The sequence below is a fragment of the Calliopsis andreniformis genome, chromosome 5, assembly GCF_051401765.1.
Source record: "Calliopsis andreniformis isolate RMS-2024a chromosome 5, iyCalAndr_principal, whole genome shotgun sequence".
NCBI classification, from domain to species: Eukaryota; Metazoa; Arthropoda; class Insecta; order Hymenoptera; family Andrenidae; genus Calliopsis; species Calliopsis andreniformis.
The window spans coordinates 2,155,410-2,176,534 of record NC_135066.1 but is presented as its reverse complement, the minus strand read 5'-3'; the positions used below and the strand labels follow the sequence as shown (position 1 = coordinate 2,176,534).

The following is a 21,125-nucleotide window of genomic DNA, read 5'->3' as shown; positions in this document are numbered from 1 at the left end:
GTTTTTAGTTATTTACCTATAGAATTAATTGTTAAAAATTGTTAAGGGTACATTGTATCATTTACCAATAAATAGTTAAAAACGCAATTCTTGTGTACCAAATAATCTTTCACGACCTTTAATATGAATTGCAATTAATGCTAGAAATATCACTTCCTTAAGAGACATGTAACAAATACTTTTATGTGCAATTATAGTGTAATAAGAAATTAAAAATGAAGAACACGTAGTCGCCTGATATATGTACATCGATTATTTTTGTGATTTTCACTCATCGATCGATCGATTGGTAGAAGTGATTGATCTTTTTTTTTAGTTTCATAGGGGGATACAAGGATTGGTAGTGGCTTTTCTGTGATTCTTTCCAAAGTTAACATATCAAGTATGGCCACTGAAATGCAAAACATGACTTGATGAAAATGAAGAAGAAGAATAAGCAAGTTGTTGCTGACTCGATAATATACATGATTTTGCATTGCATCGTGTGCTCTTTTATAGGATACGTCTGTTTAACCTAGACTCATTGTTTGTGACAATAATATTATTTAAAGCAATTATGAACGAAGACTGTGAAGACACTCGTAATCAAGAAAGTTTAAAGGTCCAAGAAACCATGAATTCGACAGTTGAAAATGTTAAAATTCAATATCAAAAAGAACTTATATACAACAAGTTGTTACCCTATGTGGACGATTTAGAAACAGATTCGCAAGCTTTATTGGCCGAAATTAAAGCAAATTTAGGACGAGCTGTTATGCTTCGCGAAATGCAACCTGGTTGTGTTCTTTGGGTCTCCAGATTGTGCGAGTATGTTTAATTTTTATAACTATTCGGCTATTTAAAAAAAAAAAAAGAATTTATTGTATTATTTATAATAGGAGGTAGCTTCTATTCAAATAAGAAAAAAAATACATCAAATATAATGCATGTATATCTTTGTTACAGGTACATAAAACTATATGGAATGAAATTTAGTAAAGAAGATCACATTCTGTTTGTAAAGTTAATGTATGAATTAGTCACAATTCCAAAGCTAGAACCATTTCTAGTGAGCGAATTTAGCTTTACATTAATTTTATTATTAAAGTAAGTTCAGTGACATTTTCATATGTATTGTTTTATAACCTAATCATTGATTACAATTGTTAAATTTCCTATACTTCTCATATCTTCAGAAAAAAAGGATTAATATCTCCTGATGACTTAGAACTTCCTTGGAGACCTTTGTATGAGCTACGTCAACGTGTAAAAACAAATGGAGAAACATTCTTGGGAATGTATCGTTTTTTTTCATGTGTAGCAGACACATTAAACTTACTTGTACATGCTGTGAAAGTTTATTTTCCTGTAAGTGATTATTTTTTTCAAATAAGCCAATGAGAGGACTAAAATTAATCCATTACGATAGTTGAGTACAACACAGGAAATACTAGATGAATTGAGACCAACTTTGTGCCCCCTTGATGGCACCATGATATCTACAAGTTTGGAAGCCTTAGAGTGGTTTTTACCAGTACAGTTACCTCCTAAATACCATTCACTTGGACATGAATTATGGTTCAATGAATTTATGACGCTATGGGAAGTTTGTCATAATGCACCAAAGTGGGAAAATGATATGATGTGGTTAATGGCAAGATTAGCTTCTCATAATATTGGATATATCAACTGGGAACCTTACATCCCATTAATGTTCACTAGATTTATACGATCTTTAAGACTACCAGTGTTGTATAATCAAACGCAAAGATGCAAATATCATAAAATAGATACATCTCCAATAGTAATATGGATAACATCAATTTTGGTAAGCTTTTAAGCAATAACCCTAACTACATTAAAGAAACTGAATCTGATTTCATGTGTCATGTAATATTTTTAGGGTAATGGCTCAAGTGCACAAATGTATCTTGAAAAATTTTTGAAAACTATAGAAACATATTTCCATCCAGCCAATACTGGCAGATGGCTTGGAAAATTGAAAGAACTACTAATAAAACTTCCAACTCATTTTATCACGCGTGTGCATAAGTAAGGATTATAATATATCTTTTTAGCATCCTATATTATAATTTTTTTTCAAGAATTTATAGTTTATAATTCATTCTTATAGGGAAAGATTTGCTAAGCCAACATGGGAAACACCAGTTCCTGAAGAGTACAAATTAACTGACAGTGATATTGATGCATTTGTCAAAAGCATGATGCCAGTAGCTATGACAGCTATGTTTAGTAAATTAGGTGTTCATGATGCTTCTCAAGCATTGCAACATCTTGCTACTATGAGACCCAGTTTAGTTATCCCAGTTGTTCTGGAGAAAGTATCTTCTACATTGGACTCTCTTACAACAGAACCATATAAATTGAATGCTACATTGAACTGTATGAAAGCTATAGCCAGGCCAATGGCACAAGGATCCAGGAATGTAAATATAGGTATAAATCGCATCTTTTTTTCTAGATTTTCTGATCTTGTAAATTAGTGACCAAACAAATGATTGTAAACTCAAAATCTGTCTGTTTCATTTTAGGCTACACATACCCAGAAGGACCAACGCATATTCTACCACTACTGTTTCTGCTTTTACCCAGTATCGATCCAAATGACATGGAGAAATGTTTTGTTGCATTTTGTCTCATTTCAGTTTACGCAACATTCATACCCATTGTGGACTCTTCTAAACCACCGGCAATGATGGACGAGGAGGAAAGAATGATTTATGAAACGACTTCAAGATTTGAAGACTTTATTTTACAATTTTTCGACAGAATATTTTCTTTCATCGACTCCAGTTCCTTAGAATCGGTTGGACTGGAAAGTCACTCCGGCGATGGGAAGAGCAAATTAGAAAAGGTCACACAAGTCGTGTTGAGGGATGTGTGTATGATTTTGTTGATCCAAACTAACGATAAGATTTTCGAGTGTGCTCTGCATAAATTACGAACATTTATAACCGAGCGTATTCTTGAGACTAAGGTTGCCGGACAACTTGCAGCCGTATTGTGTCGAACGTTTGCTCGTGTTAATGGTAAAGAAACTTTGCGTGCATTGTTACCTGTCCTATCACAAACTATTTTAGACATTACTAGTGAAAGTAATGATATTATAAAAGAAGAACATTTGGATAATCGTCTCCTTTATGCAATGCTACTATTATCTGCTATTGTTGACACATCAGGAGACAACTTACTACCGCATATGGATACACTGACAAATGTCCTCGACCACGTATTAGTTTTGAAGTCAAGGGAAGGAAATAATTTAGCTTGTACACTATTAAGAGCTATTCTGTTCTCGCTGTCTACCATGATGCCATGCCAGTTCAAAACTACTGATAATGTTATACAGTGGGGTCAAACACTGAATATTAATAATTTGGTTGTTAAATGGTATATTCCTGGTAAAGAAGAAATTCACGCAATAAATGGACTATTTCTTAAATATTTAATGCCCAAAGTAAAGCAATTGCAAGAATATTGCGAAAATTGGAACTCATTAACAAGGTGAGTTCTCGCAAGAAAAGTAGTTTTATAGACTTTTTTATTCTTGAATGAAACTTCATCAAATAATGCATGCTTGCTTACAGGAAAGAATTATTGATTAGTTTGAACATCGTAAGCAGCATTGTTCAAGCTTGTGAACCTGTTTTACCATTATGGAAAGAGGAACCATTAGATGTAGTAAATTCGTCTTTAAAATGTTCGCCGTTTACACCAACACTTGGCGCAAAAGAAGAAGTCTTGATGCCTGATAATAGCAATGTCAGACGTTCTATTGTAATGCTCATGAGTAATTTGCAAAAAGTGATTCTGAAAAATGCAGAAGACGATACCAAAAGTTTATTTGTTTTGATACAGGTATTTATTTTGATGTAACAGTTTATAGAATATGTTCATAAAAGAAATTAAGCAAATTTGATACTTCAATTTTAGATTTGGATCAGTCTCTTATTAGGGAGAAATCGTTTTTCTGAAGTTTACGAAAACAGACGTAAAAACTTTCAAACAATTAACAAAATGACAAAGGATAAACTAGTAGGAAATAAAGGACTGCTAAGATCGTTTGTGTTGCAACGTGCGGAAATTCAGCACGAGACACGTTTACACGCGCAATCTTTTAATTTAACAGAAACTCACAAAGGGATAATGATCGAACTTCTTACATTGGCTACCAGCAGGTATGCTGATGTGCGATCGCAAGCTCAATCCTGTCTCTTCCGTGCACTTCAACATTTTCCGTATTCTTATACGTTTATCGTTCCGCAGTTAATTGATATATTGAACAAGGACGTGGAAGAGCATCACGATGCGTATAAGGTAATAACAATGACAAAAGTACCAAATTTTATAACAGTACCTTAATTCAGTTAACATTCTCCTTTTTTTTTTAAATAGGGTGTTCTTTATATTCTGTTCGGTCCTCACGAGGATCCCATTATCATGAAACGGGATTGGAAAATGCTACGATCTTTATGGTCAGCTGTAATACTTTCCAAAACGTCTGAAAAACTATCTGTAATCCGTTTAAAGGAAAATTTACTAGAATCCATAAATAAACGTTTTCCAACAATCGCTATTACCATTGAAGTGCCGGAAACGTGTGTAACAACAGCGGTTAATTTCTGGACAACTTATCCTCAACCTAGTTTACCTCAGCCTACTAATGATGAAATTAAAAAGGGCTTACAAACGTTATTGGAAACTCAAGAGTCCAATTTTACATGTTACAATGGCTTGATAAACGATTTACTCGTTGCCCTTTTAGAAAAGAATTTACATTGGCGACATCGTTCAATGGCAATGAATTTCATTCAAAATTTAGTTCATCCTGATCAAGTATATTGTCCAAAAGTGGTTCGTTACTTTTTGGAAGCATTAGTACATGATTCATTACAAGAAAGGGAAATTGCTATCAAAGTAGTCGTGTATATGCTGAAGCAACAGAAAAGAAAGCATCCAAAGGTGAGACAATTTAACGAGCAATTTATTGTACCTATAACTATAAAGCTTACGGAGTAATTTTTTAATTCAAAGATAACCATTGACCCGCCAAAGTTGCCTGAAGGGGAGGGAGCACAGCAAGTGATACCAGGACATCGACCAGACAATGTTTGGCTTCAGTATGATTACAAAACTCGACCTTTGACTGCAGAACAGTGGGATGAACCTAGATTCATTCACCAACCGCATGTTGGATATTACACATGGCCAAAGAAGATAGAAATCTATGCTCCGTCATCGGAGCAACCCTGTCTCGACCCGAAACTACGGACTCTAACAGATCACGAGAAAGAAATCGATCATTTCTTCAATGATCCTCAAAATATCGAGAAGCTCGTAAGATTCTTCAGTTTGGAAGAGAAAAAAGGCAAAGATAAATTTAATGCTTACAAGTACCTTCTTTTCAAAGGCCTCTTTCGTAATCATGGAATACTGTATTTGAAACACTTTTTGCCTCACTTACACAAATTAGTAACGGATAAACAAGAAAGTAGTCAAAGATGCGCGGCAGAAATAATAGCTGGAATTATCAGAGGCGCGAAGCATTGGCCTTTTGATATGGTTTGCGAAATGTGGGACTCCTTGTTACCAATTATAAGACTTGCTTTAGTTAATTTAACAGTGGAATCTGCCATAGATTGGGGTGTTTGTTTTGCCATAGCGCAACATCACAGAGATCCGAATAGACAGCATTGGTTATTGGAATGTTTGATGGAAGAGCCCCGTTTAGGAGAATCGGAATCGTCTTTCATTGAGTGTGGACGTTTATTTATTCTGCAAGTGGCTCTCGATGAACAACCTTGGAGAGTTTCACAGTTGTTACAACGCTTATTGAAACGAACGGAAGATAGACTTTTAGCAAATCCATTCGAGAATGTAAGAGAGCGATTAGGTTCCGTTCTAGTAACAGTGTTCAACGCAGATCTGAAATTTCCAAAAAGTATAAAAGACGAATCAACACCTCGAATGCAAGATCTTATAACTAAAGTAGCACCGAAATTGCGGTTCCTCGTGGATGAAAATACAGCACTCTTCAACAAAGAGCAATCTTTGTCCACACAAGTGGCCAATGTTAAAGTCGATGATGCCTTGGAAAACTCAGTACTAAATTCAGAAGACCGAGAAGTAGCGATTCAATTGCTCAAAACAATTTGCAAATGGATTATAAACACTATGGTTCGTACGCAGCATGGTTTGCAACCAGGATTTTACCAAATATTCCCGATTTTATGTCAGCTGGAGAACTGTGAGACAGACGAGGAATTAAGAAAATTATGTACGTCCACTTTAGCTGTGCTTGCACAGGCATTCATTCTACCGCGTGATATGCCAGTAGCTTTAGAGGCAATGACAAAAATGTCCAAACATCCATCTTGGTGGACGAGATCGACTTGTCTGCAGTTTCTTCAAGTATTGGTGTTCCATAATATGAGCACATTTTTGAGCAATCCAGCATGGGTTGACTGCGTCAAAGACATAGTTTTGAATTTGTTGCAAGATGAACGAGTGGAGGTTAGGAAAAGCGCTGGTCAGGTTCTCAGTGGTATGTTGCATTGTACATTTATACCGGACCAAGAAAAATTATTGGTAAGTTAATTGGTTCTCCACATTCTTCATGAATAACTTGAGTGTTTGTATAACGTTTTATGATATTTCAGGATGAGTTTAGGAAGAAAGCTAAAACCAAAGTACGTAGAAGAGAATGTTTGAATCGCAATAAGGAAGAGTCTGTTAAGAACTCACAAACTGATGCAATACGTATTAGACATGCAGCTGTTCTAGGACTGTGTGCATACATTCAGGCCCATCCATATGATATACCTACATATGTCCCCTCAATTTTTGAGTATCTTAGCCCTCATATGAATGATCCACAACCTATACCGGTTAGTATACATCAAATTAATAGTCCATGCGTATAGTTCAATGATACAACTTTGTTTTACTGTAGACGACGATTAGAAAAACTTTGGACGACTTCAAGAGAACTCATTACGACGGCTGGAGAGGTATAAACGGGTATGCACAACATTTCACACCCGAACAGTTAGCTGTATTGCAAGATTTATCGATGCCACCATCTCATTACGCTTGATACAAGATTAAGGTTTATATTATATCTTTTTTTAATGGTTGTAATAGAGTTTTTATGCGAAAAACGCTGCGATGATCAAGGAAAATACCATTAGTCATGACAAATCGCAATCGCAAAATTATATCGAGATACTTTGTTTGTAGTGATTATAATGTAATAATTATTAAATATACAATATTTAGAGCTTGGCCTAATTAATTGGTGCTGTGCAATGAAGACATATATATTTATTGAAGTTTATTTATTTTAATTCACAAAAAAAAAAACAGAAGAGAATAGTTTATAATAGTGTTCTAAAAAGTTTGAGTGTGATAAAGTTTTACATAATTATTTTCAAATTTGTTTATAGTTGTTACACAAATACTATTTCATTTGTTAGTTTCTGCAATTGAATCGAAGGTACGAAATTAATTTTTTATTCTTTATATACAAATGACTACTAAATATATGCTAAAACATAAAGTTTATTTCATGCAATAAATAACGCTGGACGTTTTTATAGTATGGTGTGCAGTATGCGTACCAAAAATATCTAGTGTCTAGGAAGTAAAAATTTACTATCTAAGTTACTATATTAACGAACGAAGTTACTATATTAACTAAATTTTAAAATAATTTCGAATATTTAGACTAATTTCTCGTTTTAAGTACAAAAAAGGAGCTTTTCGATAAAAATATCGATTTTTGTTTAACACTTCGTAATATTATGTATAGGTTATGATATTAAAAAATAACCTCTAAATGCTTAATTAGTTGGTCTAGTGACTTTGTGCCTTACTTAAATCTAATTGTTCTATACAATAAAGTGTCATCAGTAAGATAACGAATCAGCAAAAGCGGATATGACTAACATGACAAACATGACATAGCATTTCTACCATACATACTCTTATTTGAAAGGAATTGAACTGATAACGAACTTACAGTATCTATTGCACAATAATTGTGTTACCATGAATCGAATAGTGATATTTGGAGCTACAGGAAATACTGGATTATGTGCCTTAAATAGCGCTGTAAACAAGGGTATTCATTTTTTACTTATATTTACTTTGTAAAAGAATGATTAGATTAACAAAAAACTTTATAAACTGTTGAAATTCACATAAACATTATTGACATGTATAAATGGAGTAGGAAAGCTATTAATATTTTAATTTCTATATTGTACGTTTTACCGTCTATTTAATTTCAAAATGCAGGATTAAATGTGACAGCATTTGTGAGAGACGTAGCAAAGGTTCCAACTCATTTAAAAGATAAAATAAAAGTTGTTGTTGGAGATGTTACCAATTCAGAACAAGTTTCAAATGCAATATGTAACAAAGATGCAGTGGTTGTGGTGCTTGGCACACGAAATGACTTAAGTGAATATATTTTAAATAAAATATATAATTCTAAATCATAAATTGTATACTTTTACATTTATCTCTCTAGGTCCAACTACTGTACTATCTGATGGTATAAAAAATATAATAAATGCTATGAAGACACATAATGTAGAACTAGTGTCAGTTTGTTTATCTGGTAAATATTTTTTGCATAAAATATTTTACATAGAATGTATTTAATATTTGTCAGAAGTTTCTTAGGAATATTTTATTCCTGGCAGCGTTTTTATTTTACAAACCTGAAGCAGTACCTGCTATATTTAAAGATCTAAATGCTGACCATCAACGCATGTTTGACCTTATTAAAGAAAGTGGATTAAAGTGGATTGCAATATTACCACCTCATATAGCAGGTACTCGAATTAATATTTTATAATATGCTATTCAGTCAAGATCTGTACACTATTTTTGTTTACAGATGCACCAAGCTCAAAGTATATAGTCAAACATGATGAATCCCCTGGTCGTGCTATTTCTAAACAGGATCTAGGTACTTTTCTTGTTGAAAGTCTTCAACAACCAGAACATTACCAAAAAGTTTGTGGTATTGCAACTGTTTCATAATTGCTGTAATTTTTTAATAACATATTAAGTGGTATATCAGGAATTAAGAATGTATCAGGAAATGTCTCTTGATCATTCATTTTCAGAGTAAAGAAAGTTTTAATTTTTAAACAGGATAATAAAGAATAGTTATATTGAGGAGTTGTAAAATTTTCAAATATACCTTATGTTTCATGACATACAAATGAGACATAGTTATCAGTAAAAAGTATTTTGTATTTAAGAATAATTAAAAAAATAATTTACTAAATAAATATATGGGTTATGAAGCATTTACATATGGAATATGAAAAAGTCTTGTATAGACGAGAATTTTTTTCTTATTTTACTATTAGCATGATAATTTTTTTACCATATGTGTTCTATGAGCTATTACACTTAAATCAAAAAACTTTGGCATTTGAAAGTTTGGCATTGGAGGAGGTGGAGGACCAGCACATTGTGTACTTTTCTCTCTAAGCTTTGCTTTAGTAAATGCAGCAGTAGAATATACAACATCATTAATCCCATATGCTTTAAATGGATCACATGTTTTATATCCGTTTTTAAGATAAAAAACTTCTTGACCTTTAGTTATTAAATATACATTTTTAATTCCTTTTTTTGCTACATATTCTTCTGCTCCACGCAGTAATTTAGATCCAAGTCCTTGAGATCTGCACTGATAGTCAATTATAACTAAAATGTATAAAACATATTAAATTCTATTTATTGTTTTTTCAAACTTTTTCCTTCAGTTAACTAAACTCACCTGATTGTATGAAACAACTATGACGTAATCTGGGTATTAGGGATATTTTACAATGGCCAAGAACTCTGTCTTCTTCATTAATTAGTATCAAACATGTAGGAAATTCATCGCATGAAACATTTAGAGATTTTAGCCTGTTTAAAAACAAAAATAAACTATTTATATTTAAACATACATTTTATTAGTCACAAATGTTCATTTAATATACCGTGCAGACTCGCTTCGTGGCCATTCAGAATTAAGTAATGCACAACAATCCTGAATTAAATCAAATCGTTGATGAAGGGGAACTATGGCATATTCCTTGTCAATAGTTGTCATAATCTCTCTGCAAGTGTACATTACATTAAAAACGACATATCAGTTGAAAAATAAAAATACTTAAGAAGCATATCAAAAAGAAGCTATACCTTTCTTAGCATTTATTTAGAATAATAATTTCTAAACGAATTATTAAAATGTGTTAGAATTACCCAGAAAAAATACAGTATGAAGTACAAAGAAACAATGTTTTTTTTTTTTTTTTTTTTTTTTAAATTTCTATTTTTTTTTCAGAAAAAGTTATAATATAATTTTAAACCACTTCATAAATCAGAACTCCTTTCTGATAATGTTACAATAGCATGACTCATACTTGGAAACATGGGGATTTTATCTGTCTTTATCTATTGAATGCCAAAAGATGAAATAGGAAATAATTTAAAAAAAAGGATGTCAGAACTCGTTCATAAAGTAAAAACAGGATTAACCGAATTCCAAACACAGAAAGACGTACGACAACCTGTGATTGACGGGCATCGAAAAATAGAAAGTGGCAGTTCGACAAGTGTAATAAATAGTTCGCAGCAGATGTCCTTACCGTGTTTTTTTCTTTACAGACGATGAGAACTTGACACGGCAGTTTAAAGGTCACTGTGCTCTTCACCTGTATGCAACTCGTGCGGAAATAGCTTTTAGATTAGTGTCATCTTGGGCTAGGAACGATATTTCTGCTGAACATATCCCCACCGTTATGTAAAATTTTCACCACACCCGACAGCATTATTGGGCTATAACCATTCTGTCTGACTGTATTCTCGAATGAACTCGCAGGCTTCTTGAATTATTTTATCGTAGCGATTCTACATGTTCTCGAAAATAGTAGGAATCAATTTTCAACGATACGTACATATCAGAATGAGTCATTCACGATAAATATTGTCAGGAATAATATTCCATTCATTTGGAAACAGATTTTCTATTTTAATGTTTTTCCTAACGTAATAATAAATTCTCGAAATATTTGGCGAAGCGTTACGTTTCATCTTGCTCGCGACTTTCTATTCCTTTTGCGTAAAGAGGATTGCAAAATAAGTTAGATTCGAGTGAATTTCTTTTTCACGCGTAAAATTGTTCTATTACGGCTTGCCCATGACCCATTCCCTTTCAGACGCGACTATCTTTTTTCGCGTGTGACCCATTTTTCTGAATAGCCGCTGTTCTATATGTGAACGGCGTCTGTCTGCATTCTTTATTTTGACAGTGACGTTCAATGAATTTCCAGAACGATACATTGCATTGCATTCTTGCATTGTTATAACTGTAAATCATACACGATTAGGAGATTATTGTCCTTATCATTCAGAGAAGATGGGTGAAATTCATATTCATAGTTTAATTCATCAATTATACATTTTAGCGCTAAAATGCGTATGTATTTTGAGAGATTTGAGAACCACTGATCATTGCCGGAAACCATTTGGTTTGTTTGGATACACACTTTAAATGTTTTAATTATACGAAACAGAACGTTTAGGAATTAAATAATGACGTTAGTACAATTTACAGAGAAATGTATTTGTAGTTGCAAATATTGACGGTTTATGTTGAATGCAATAAATTGATAAGATAGAAATAACAAGTGTGTGTACTGTGTATGAGTATTTGATGTCTGATACTTTATTAAATAAAAATGTTGCCAGGAAGGCCTCCAGTAACAGGTAAATAAAAAATTATATAATTTTTTTTCACAATTTTACGAAATTATTTTAATCGTTCTAACCTCTTATTATTTGTTTTGACAGAGAATCCTTTAGGACTCTCATGGCACGACAGTGCATGGATCCCTGTTTTAAATCCTAATAATATAATGGATTATTTTTCTGAAAGAAGTAATCCCTTTTATGATAGAACATGTAACAATGAAATTGTTAAAATGCAACGTTTGAATCCTGAACAATTGCAGTAAGTTTCACTTAAGTAGGTTTTGTAAAGATATACATTTTTTGGAGTTATGAAATAATGATTGGTCATCTTATTTCAGAAATATGACAGGACTTGAATATATTCTATTGCATGTGCAAGAACCTATTTTATATGTCATTAGAAAACAACATCGTCATTCTCCTACTTCAGCAGTACCGCTTGCAGATTATTACATCATAGCAGGTGTTGTGTATCAAGCACCTGATTTAGCTTCTGTTGTCAGCTCTAGATTGGTATTTAGTGCTTATTAAAAACTTGAAACATTTAAAGTATACTTATAATTTATAAAATTATATTTTTAGCTATCTACAGTGCATCACTTACAGTCAGCTTTCGAAGAAGCCAGCTCATGTTCAAGGTATCATCCCAGTAAAGGATACTATTGGGATTTCAAAAATGGAAAAGCTCTGTCTGCAAAGAAGGAAACTCCTGTTCGTGAGGAACCAAGCTCTCTGTTTCAACGACAAAGAGTGGATATGTTGCTTGGTGAACTTATACGCAAGTTCCCAATACCTGTTCCAAAGCCAGTGCACCAGCCTATAGAGTCTTGTAGGTTTTTAATCAATTAAATTTGTTACAACAATTGAAAATGGAAAAATAATATTTATTTGTTATTTTTTCAGCTATGGAAATTAAACAGGAAGTAAAAGTTGAAAAGAAAGATATGAAACCACCACCAGAGAAGAAACCAAAAGTTAATTAATAAGAATCCTAATTATGTAATGATTTAGGTTTATACATGGTCCTTATTTTTATGGCACATTTATTTCACAAAGTAAGCGTATATTGAGATGAATCATTAGATTAATTTAGTATTGAAGATAAGTCAAATGTTTTTATTTCATTGATAAAAGTTTCATTTCGTTTTATACCATGGACAATCAGGATTATCGAGTTTATCTACATTTCGGTTGATTTTTTTTTTCTCTTTCGATTGACTCTCTTCCTTTGCATTTTTGCATCCTCGTTTATCGTGAGCGCTGACATCAGAACATTTTGTTGGCTGTTTCTTAGGTGACCGATAGCAGGGATTATTTCCACGTGTTTGCGCACGATCAAAGCGAGATGAAGTAGAAATAGCGTTCGATATAATCTACAAAAGTTACGATAATATAATTTTTACACTTGCCGAATAAAATTGCAAAGGTATTTAGTTACGAACTTTTGTATTGATTTGCAGTATCAGTTGACCACGATACATGACGTCTCTTTTGTTGCAATAAACCGAATGATTTCTCTGTCAGAGATGTCAAATGTAAAAATGGTAATTGCTCCACTGTGAATTTTTGTGAAAATGGTTATAAAGATAAGAAAATGTTGATGTGTCAAAACATACTGGTATACCAATTCTTCTTTTTTTTTTAGAATTTCATTTGTAATTGATCTGTCCATTAACCAACGTATCATTTCTCCAGAAAAATCATATGTAACACAGAAATTATGATATGTGACGCAAATACATGCTGCAGCGAGTACGTGGGCAAGGAATTTCGCGAGCAGGCACAGTCGTACAACGAAGACGATTTTATCAGGAGTCTAAAACACGAGAAATGCAAAATCATTCGATTAGTGCGTCAACAAATTCTTAGGTTCCACGATACTCAAGTAAAATATGACATGTAACACGAGTTTAACGTTTAAGCAACAAATGGAAAAAACTGTGACTTTGTCTCCAGTACACATTGCCCTCATACACATCGAGGAAAGGATCCAGATCAGAGTTGCAAGACACTTCAAACGAAATGAACAAACAATGTAAAATAAAAAATATCTCGTATAAGGCTGATGCAAATGTAACAACGTCTAATTTTTTAATGGGCAGCCCAACGTCCGCGCATCAAGCAAGGGTTGCATATATTTTAAAAAGGATTCGCCAAAGAATTTGCTTGGTGGTGTTGATAGCTGGGATCATCATACTGATGACCTTATTTTACGGTGTTTATTCTCGTGCGTACCTGTGTAATAATGGCCGTTCCTGTGTGACGACTGTTCGATATACCCACGCTAAATATACATTATTTTAACAATTTTAAAAAACATCGACATGCAACAAATTAAACTGTATCTCTGAAATCGGAAAAGATGGATATTGTCATGATGTTAGGTGAAATTCGTAGCGGAATAAGGCAACTTTTTAAGACTTGACACAAAATATATTAAACTTGGAATAATACACCATGTGTAGCGTTTAGTTAGTATGCAACTAGTCATCTTGATGGTTCTCAGATCGTTTCATAGACTCATCGACGAGACGTCCGACCCTGAAGCAGTTTAGTAGGTCGTGATTCTCGGATCGTACCATTTTTCTTGTGCGACACACGTCAAGAATTCGACGAGAGGACCAGTTGCAGTTTGTTTTCAAGTCCGTTAATCTATTTCTTAACGGTACGATTGTTTAGGCGACAAGATCGGTCCTCTTGATATGTTTGCTCGTTTTTTAATCGAGTAACTTTCTTATACGCAGCTTTCTGGACCAGGTATAGAATTGGCAATGATGATCTCTTTCATTAAATTACGGTCAGCTTTAAAACTAATAGGTTCCCAGGATTTTGCAGAAAACGGATTCAACTGCAATAAGGATTAAGAAGTCGTGAAGATGTGACAATCAAAATTGAACAATTTGTATTACTACTGAGACAATTCGACTTACACTGCATTTGTTAGTTTGAAGTCCTTGTTTGTGAATATCGTAGGGCGCAAAGAGTGTGTCTGGTCTTACAGGTAGAAACAATTGTGGTTCACGCTTTATCTTTTCTTGATCTAAAAGAAGCATTTATGTGACATGTTGTTAAAGAAAACCATATACTATGAAATTAAATAACAATCTCTACCTTGTGGCGATTGTATGATATCTGGTTGATTGTTGAGCGCGTAGTCTGTAACTTGTTTCAATGTATACTCAACGAAATAAGTGTGATCCCCATGTGTAACGTCGAGCATTGAGTTATTCCTCGAATCTGGCGGTGTGATAATTGGTTGTTTCATATAGGGCTCAATGTGTACTGGTGAAGTGGTGCCTCTTCGTCGGTACATCATCAACATCACCGACAGTACAGTGACACCGAATGCCATTAGGCAACCGATGAGAAGCAAAATAAGCGGCACCATACTTACTCCAGTGTCTAAAAGAAGGAATTTGTTCTTTACATGGTAAGAACCTTTCGTCTTTCTTTTAGTAGGGAAGGATCCATTCAGTGCTCTGCATACGTAGAGTTACCTGTATGTTTCTCAGAGTCTCTCAACATAATATCTTCGAGAAGACTAACTTCGCTTCGCCCCTTGGCATTTACAGCGTATGTGACCAGATAAAAATGTGTCGCTGGCAGAAGATCTGCCACGGCAATACGAAATATCGGCACGTCTGCGGATACACTGGACGCATTCACTCTCAGATTCCCAGTGAGGACTTCATAAGCCTCTAGTCGAAACTCTTGCCTCAGTCCACCGTCGTATCCTGGCACGCATTCGACCTCGAGGATCTCGGAACTTTGATTTAATGACGCTTTTATTGTGCAATTATTCAGGGGATTTGGTTTCACTGTAAACACATTATATAAGATATCATTTTTATTGATAACTACTAATTCCTGCAAGGTAGGACTTACCTGCTGGAATAATCTGATAGATGCAAGGCGCTTCTTGCTTCCCTATCAAGTTCCTTCCCCAACAAGTTAGAGCTCCATAATCTCTTTCAGATACTGGCGTGTAGACGAGTTCGCTCATCGTCCCATTATTGCCATCGAATTTGGCTGGAGCGACTTCAAAGTTCTCCCCGCTGTTATTGAATTCCCAGATGAATTCCACTTCGTTTGGGTCGGCGTCTACTTCACACCGTACTTTTACTGACTCTTCTAAAGATGCTCCGATGACTGTTACCTCTTTTGCTTTACAAACTGGAGCAACTGTGTTTATTTAAAAAAGAAAACGAGGTTTCATTATTTTACAATCCAATTTTTGTAATATATTCATTCTAAATACTTACACTGTACTCTTAATGTCACCACAGGACTCGTAGTTTCGCCACGATCGTTGCTCGCCAAGCAGGTGTAATTTCCCGCGTTATCGCGGCCTATCTTTTGCAATACTAAGCTCTGAGTACTCATAATTATTCCAGCAGAATAATTTTGTGTCAATACGGCGTCCTACGAAGGGTGTCGTTTTATAATGGAACAGTAGAAAAGTAAGAAAGGGTTGCGGAATAGTGTGTCTACTTACGTTGTGTCTCCACGTAATTTTATGGTGCTCTGGATTTGCTCGAACTTTGCACTCAAAGTAAACGTCGTCACCCTCTTTTATCTTCTCAGCATTTAGCGTGCTACCCAAGTGTAATTGTACTTTCGGTGGAACTGTAGAAAAACACTTGATTATCATTCTTATATTATATTAATTTTATGACTGGCGATACTTACAAACTACGTTTAATTGAAAGGAGTCTTCTAAATACGCATTTGGCAGTGCTGGGTTCTCTCCTCGGCATTTGAGGATTTTATCATGGTCATCAGGAATTGGTGAAAATATGAGCGTACTCAAAACCACTGAGTTATTACCTCCATTGTTTACCTAAACAATTGAAGCACTTATGAGGATACGTGGGGTATATTTCACTCGAGTTTCAAATAAGAAAATCATTGTCATTTACTTCGCCATTCCGATAAGTAGCATTTCCTTCCAGCCATTTGATCTGGGCTTTAGGATGCGACCCTATCGTTTGACATGAGATGGAGTAATCTTTTTCTGTCTCGAGAATCGTTGGTTTTGATAAGATTTTCACTGACAAAGGTTTTACTGAAACAAAAAAGTATATATTAGTGAGTGAGTATTAGTATAATGGGAGATTAAGCTTTTTCTACATACGATAAACGTCCAAAAGAACAGTCTTTTCCAGCGGAGGTATAAGATTCGTGTTGGTGGCTCTACATTTGTAAGTGGTATTACGATGCTCCCTTCTCAGCTGAGGTATCCTAAGTTTGCTGACAACTATGTTTCGACCAGTTTCCTCGAGTCTGCTGTCAACCTCTTTCTCGTTGACTAACCAACTAACCACTGGCGTCGGTTTCCCTATATTCAAGAAGGAAAATGATAGTTCTGCTAAGCACATTGCAATGCAGAAGATTCAATTAAAGAAAAACAGAATTACCTCCCCTTACTTCGCAAGAAAGCTCGAATTCCACCCCAACTTGAAATGGTCCTGCAGTACCTTCCACCTCTACCCCGGAACTATCGTAAATCAGAAGCTGATGTGGTGGAACTGAAAGCAATTTTCTTCCTAAGTATTAAAACAGTTTCTTCTCTAGTTTATATACAAGATGATCTAAAATTTTCGTTTATATTTTTAATATTTTCTTAAATCTAAGTTTAGATTGGATTTTTGTTCAATTTTTGTTTAGATCATCCTATAGAATCTTAAACAGTATTCGTTAACTCGTACCGATTACTGTGAGATTCACTTGGAAGTTCTTCGTGGGTGAATTTTTGAAATCCACGCGACATCGATAGATCCCCTCGTCGTCCAACTGAACTGCTTCCAGAGACAGAGCTGCTGGTCTCGTGACGGTAACGAAATATGCCCTGGGCCCAACCACTGTACTGTCTGACCAGTTCAGAGCCTTGTTAAACGCTCTTCCTCTCACGTCGAAGCTGGAATAGGTCAGTATTCATCGAATTGAAATTCTGTTCGAAGGGAACGTTAGAAAGCAAACATTGTTCGAAGGAATTTGTACCTATAGATCGGTTTCACCGCATCGTCACGAAACCATAGCACCATGTATACGCGATCCTCTCGCGTGGACGGTTCAATGTCACAAGGCAATCTAGCGGTGCGTCCAAGAACGGCGCTGACTTCGAAAGTTGCGACTGAAAGGGTATAAAATCGTATTTCTACATAGCAATCTAGTTCACAGTAATATCTGCCTCTTGATACTTCTTCATCTAACACGTTCTCATTGATTTAGGTACACTGATATCTATTTAGCAAAGGAACCATTGCAACAAATCCTCAGGAGAGAAAGCATTCCATTTTCGTATACTAAAAGGCTTCAGTTGCACGTACGGATTTGAAAAGAGAAAAATGTTTTACAAAATGGTAGAACTTTGAAGAAAAAGTGTTGAAAAGTTAGTGTTTTTTTGACATGCAAGAACTAATTCAATCGAAAATTCTTTACGCGCAACTGAAAAGAATAGTAAAGAGAAAGAACTTTTGATTTTTCCAATCCGTCACAGTGGTTTCTCCCCTTAAGTGGATAAAGTATGTATTTGATCTGACCCGTCTTCAAGGGTTGTAGTACGTACACAGGCTACTTGTAGCAATCTCGATAACTATTTGCAGCGAATATCGAGAATGTACCTGCTGGTCGTTCTTCGTTTACCAGTTATCTATCGACCCAAATTCGCCAATAGCTGTTTAAATAGTTATGCGCTTAGTTAAACGTGTGCTCGAGTATGTGGATAGAAGTTACTTAAGACTGACGGCTGCATAGAAAGCATTGCTTCTCGTCAAATTACTGAAATTAAGTTCTATTGGGTATGATTGGTGCTTAGATAACAAGCTGTTGAAAACCTGGTGATTTATAGTTTCCAACTGTGTAAGTCAGTAGGAAGGCACATATTAGGTATAGCGAACGATTACTTTTTCTTCTCATAAAATTATGTGCACAAGCAATTCAGAGTATAATTTCAAGTAGTTTTCACTTGTGTAACTTTTGCTTAAGTATATGCACAAGTAGATATAACACGTGTTTGGTCAGACAAGTGCATAATTTATAATATAATCCATGAATTCTTTTTCTATAATTCTAGGATATGATGAGATGGACTGTTGTCTGACCATACTACATACGAACTACTTAAAATCACTTCATTTATACTTAAGTAAATAATTAAGGACTTGAACGAACTCGTGTCTGGCCAACACGTGCCTAATCTACTCAACTCACAAAATATTTCATTTTGCTGCCATAAATGCTTGAAAATATCGACTAAAACATCTTCTTTAAGAGCTGTTCTAAAAGTAGCGTTCTAAGGACCCCTGGACCAAACACTCTACTCATTCCACAGAGATGGAAATATTAGACGCAGGCACGTACCTATGTCATCGTCCTTGTCCAAATGGCTGGTAGCGTTCACGTAGACAACTACAGCGAGTATGTAGCCGCTGATAACGAGCTTGACAACGATCTCAGCGAGCGCCCCGACTGCCATTCCAAAGGGGAACGGTCTGAAGGGTGACCTCGGTGCGTTCAAATCCGCTCCTTGCATAATGTCGCCCCGCGCCGACCTGTCCACTGGCTCTCCTTTATTATCATTCCACGTCAAGGGGGTAGACGGCCTTCTCCCACCTCCTCCGCCTCGTGCACTCGCACGACGTCCTCTGAGCGTACGATATCCCGACCCGAGATAGGGACAGGGCGCAGGATACACTTTCACCGATTAATCCTGCCAGCGAGAGAAGCTTTCGGGCGAACCTCCGACCGCCTCTCGATTGCGGTGTGCATCGAGAGTCCTTCGAGGACCTTTCCACGGATCCCTCTCGACCTGCCACTCTAACAATTCGATCCTCTCTTTCTCTCTCTCTCTCCCTCTTTCCTGTCTCTGGCTCCCGCAGGAAACTATGTTCGCTCGATTCCCCTCGACTACTCCCCTATATGCACAGACACAGGAAGCTGGAAACTCCTCGTCCCGAGTGGCAATAGGTCGTTTCGAAGCGTTTCTAAAATTATTGTCGCGTTACGAGCGCAGAAACGCCGTTGGGTCACTGGTACGCTCCGACAATGGCGATAAAGGGGACACCTTCGAGGACTCCTTCAGCCTCGTCAGGGTGCTCCTTCAACGTGTCCACGTTGTAGAGATCTACTTATGAACACCTTCCGTTTCCCTGTCTCCTCACAGACTGGAGGCCCTTCGCAACTGTTTTCCCTTCACTGTGCAAACACCCCACGTTTCCCTATTACTCTCCTTACATCACTGCCCTTCTAGAGCCTCCACTAATTTCGTCCAATTTTTTCAGCCACGAGTACACACCGAGGAACCGTTTCACTGGATCACCCTCTCGCGATTGCTGCCTCGCCACCTTCCTCGAGCCAGGCTACGAGGAACGCTCGCGGATTTCGGCGTGCACGAGGATTCTCTCGACATTTGGAGGGTAGTGCAGCGAGGAGGAGATCGAAGGGAGGGCCGGCTAGGGTTCAGGATTCCCGTGGCCACGTCGTTGCAATGGACAACGGTTTGCAGGCGTCGCTAACCCGACGACGATGAGCGACCGCCGATCGATTTTCGTGAAAGTCAGTCTGATCTCGCTTCGTGTTTCGACGCTCTCGATTCCCGTACGATATATAGCCCTCGGTGGTGGTGTAGCGTGCCTCCGCGCAACGCATACACAGACGTGCGCGCGCGCGCGAGAATCTGCGATTCACGGCGAACCTTCACGACCTGCCCCTTCCTCTGGCATCTGTGCACACGGGGTGTCCAAGGAATAAATGGGGTAACTGGCATGTTGTGCGAACATTTTAGGGACAACTTGAGAATTTTTTAATCATTTCAAGCCTTTTATTAAGTTAGCTTGTATTGGGGTTTCTGAAGAATTGATTACCGAGCCGTTTTTCTACGTGTATTGAGTTTCTTTCTTGGGAAGAAATTGGGAAAACATTAAGTAAAACAAATATTTTTCATATTTTAAACAAAAGTCTAACTCAAAATGCTTTTGAGTTAGATTTCTAAAAAGACCTAAATTTTATTTTAAAAATTATAGTAATTTAATTATTGCATGCTCCTTCTTTTATTTTTAAAAAATGTATTCGTTGTCCTGTGATAGGGGTAGGTACAGTAATTGGGCCAGTTATCCTACTTGGGTCGTGGAAGCTTCTCCTACTCTTGATTAAATTTGTATCTTATTAATGTAGCAATGAAATGTTACCCTAACATAAAAAAAGTGTATGTACTTTTTAAGCACCTTTGAAAAACTGCGATTCTAATTTTTCTATGAAGTATGATAGGATCTTCTTCAAACAATCAAACCTGTTAAACTTTGGGTAGTTATTCTTAGGACGCTCTGTATACTCTTTTTCCCACTACTTGCTCGCGCTAT

General features: G+C 36.0%; 5 protein-coding genes across 11 annotated transcripts; 3 read left to right on the top strand and 2 right to left on the bottom strand.

Moving 5' to 3' along the window:
* The first annotated feature begins 361 nt into the window (after positions 1-361).
* LOC143179852 (proteasome activator complex subunit 4A) lies at positions 362-7,318 on the top strand. The gene is made up of 13 exons (XM_076379256.1): positions 362-807; positions 946-1,086; positions 1,176-1,347; positions 1,409-1,807; positions 1,883-2,031; positions 2,114-2,436; positions 2,532-3,504; positions 3,588-3,858; positions 3,934-4,317; positions 4,396-4,962; positions 5,035-6,588; positions 6,660-6,887; positions 6,953-7,318. Exons 1-13 carry the CDS (start codon positions 557-559, stop codon positions 7,094-7,096), a joined length of 5,556 nt encoding a protein of 1,851 aa, XP_076235371.1. The 5' UTR covers positions 362-556; the 3' UTR covers positions 7,097-7,318.
* Positions 7,319-7,452: 134 nt separating this feature from the next.
* LOC143179857 (flavin reductase (NADPH)) lies at positions 7,453-9,192 on the top strand. 2 transcript variants are annotated; one of them, XM_076379266.1, is made up of 5 exons: positions 7,453-8,122; positions 8,299-8,463; positions 8,534-8,623; positions 8,754-8,840; positions 8,906-9,192. In XM_076379266.1, the coding sequence occupies exons 1-5, from the start codon at positions 8,050-8,052 to the stop codon at positions 9,049-9,051; spliced, it is 561 nt and encodes a 186-aa protein (XP_076235381.1). In that variant the 5' UTR covers positions 7,453-8,049; the 3' UTR covers positions 9,052-9,192. The 2 variants fall into 2 exon arrangements, with proteins under 2 accessions (XP_076235381.1, XP_076235380.1); XM_076379265.1 differs by having other exon boundaries at positions 8,709-8,840.
* A 9-nt stretch (positions 9,193-9,201) lies between these two features.
* Naa80 (N-alpha-acetyltransferase 80) lies at positions 9,202-10,794 on the bottom strand. 3 transcript variants are annotated; one of them, XM_076379264.1, is made up of 4 exons: positions 10,213-10,699; positions 10,011-10,130; positions 9,803-9,936; positions 9,202-9,729 (listed from the first exon to the last, which is right to left on the bottom strand). In XM_076379264.1, exons 2-4 carry the CDS (start codon positions 10,121-10,123, stop codon positions 9,383-9,385), a joined length of 594 nt encoding a protein of 197 aa, XP_076235379.1. In that variant the 5' UTR covers positions 10,124-10,130; positions 10,213-10,699; the 3' UTR covers positions 9,202-9,382. The 3 variants fall into 3 exon arrangements, with proteins under 3 accessions (XP_076235379.1, XP_076235377.1, XP_076235378.1); XM_076379263.1 differs by having other exon boundaries at positions 9,204-9,729; positions 10,662-10,794; XM_076379262.1 differs by lacking the exon at positions 10,213-10,699 and having other exon boundaries at positions 10,011-10,156.
* An 18-nt stretch (positions 10,795-10,812) lies between these two features.
* On the top strand, positions 10,813-13,365 carry Med6 (mediator complex subunit 6). Of its 4 annotated transcripts, XR_013002031.1 has the most exons (7): positions 11,254-11,543; positions 11,630-11,781; positions 11,866-12,025; positions 12,105-12,279; positions 12,349-12,595; positions 12,670-12,821; positions 13,061-13,365. XR_013002031.1 is itself a non-coding variant. In XM_076379261.1 (6 exons), exons 2-6 carry the CDS (start codon positions 11,754-11,756, stop codon positions 12,747-12,749), a joined length of 690 nt encoding a protein of 229 aa, XP_076235376.1. In that variant the 5' UTR covers positions 10,813-10,942; positions 11,630-11,753; the 3' UTR covers positions 12,750-13,365. The 4 variants fall into 4 exon arrangements, 3 of the variants coding, with proteins under 3 accessions (XP_076235376.1, XP_076235374.1, XP_076235373.1); XM_076379261.1 differs by lacking the exon at positions 11,254-11,543 and adding an exon at positions 10,813-10,942 and having other exon boundaries at positions 12,670-13,365; XM_076379259.1 differs by adding an exon at positions 10,823-10,942 and having other exon boundaries at positions 11,481-11,781; positions 12,670-13,365.
* A 973-nt stretch (positions 13,366-14,338) lies between these two features.
* Positions 14,339-20,436, bottom strand: Side-iii (sidestep III). The gene is made up of 14 exons (XM_076379257.1): positions 19,129-20,436; positions 17,767-17,899; positions 17,475-17,683; positions 17,184-17,294; positions 16,901-17,104; positions 16,686-16,831; positions 16,456-16,606; positions 16,262-16,392; positions 16,029-16,188; positions 15,652-15,948; positions 15,264-15,584; positions 14,878-15,168; positions 14,697-14,806; positions 14,339-14,614 (listed from the first exon to the last, which is right to left on the bottom strand). Exons 1-14 carry the CDS (start codon positions 19,298-19,300, stop codon positions 14,501-14,503), a joined length of 2,550 nt encoding a protein of 849 aa, XP_076235372.1. The 5' UTR covers positions 19,301-20,436; the 3' UTR covers positions 14,339-14,500.
* Positions 20,437-21,125: the final 689 nt, after the last annotated feature.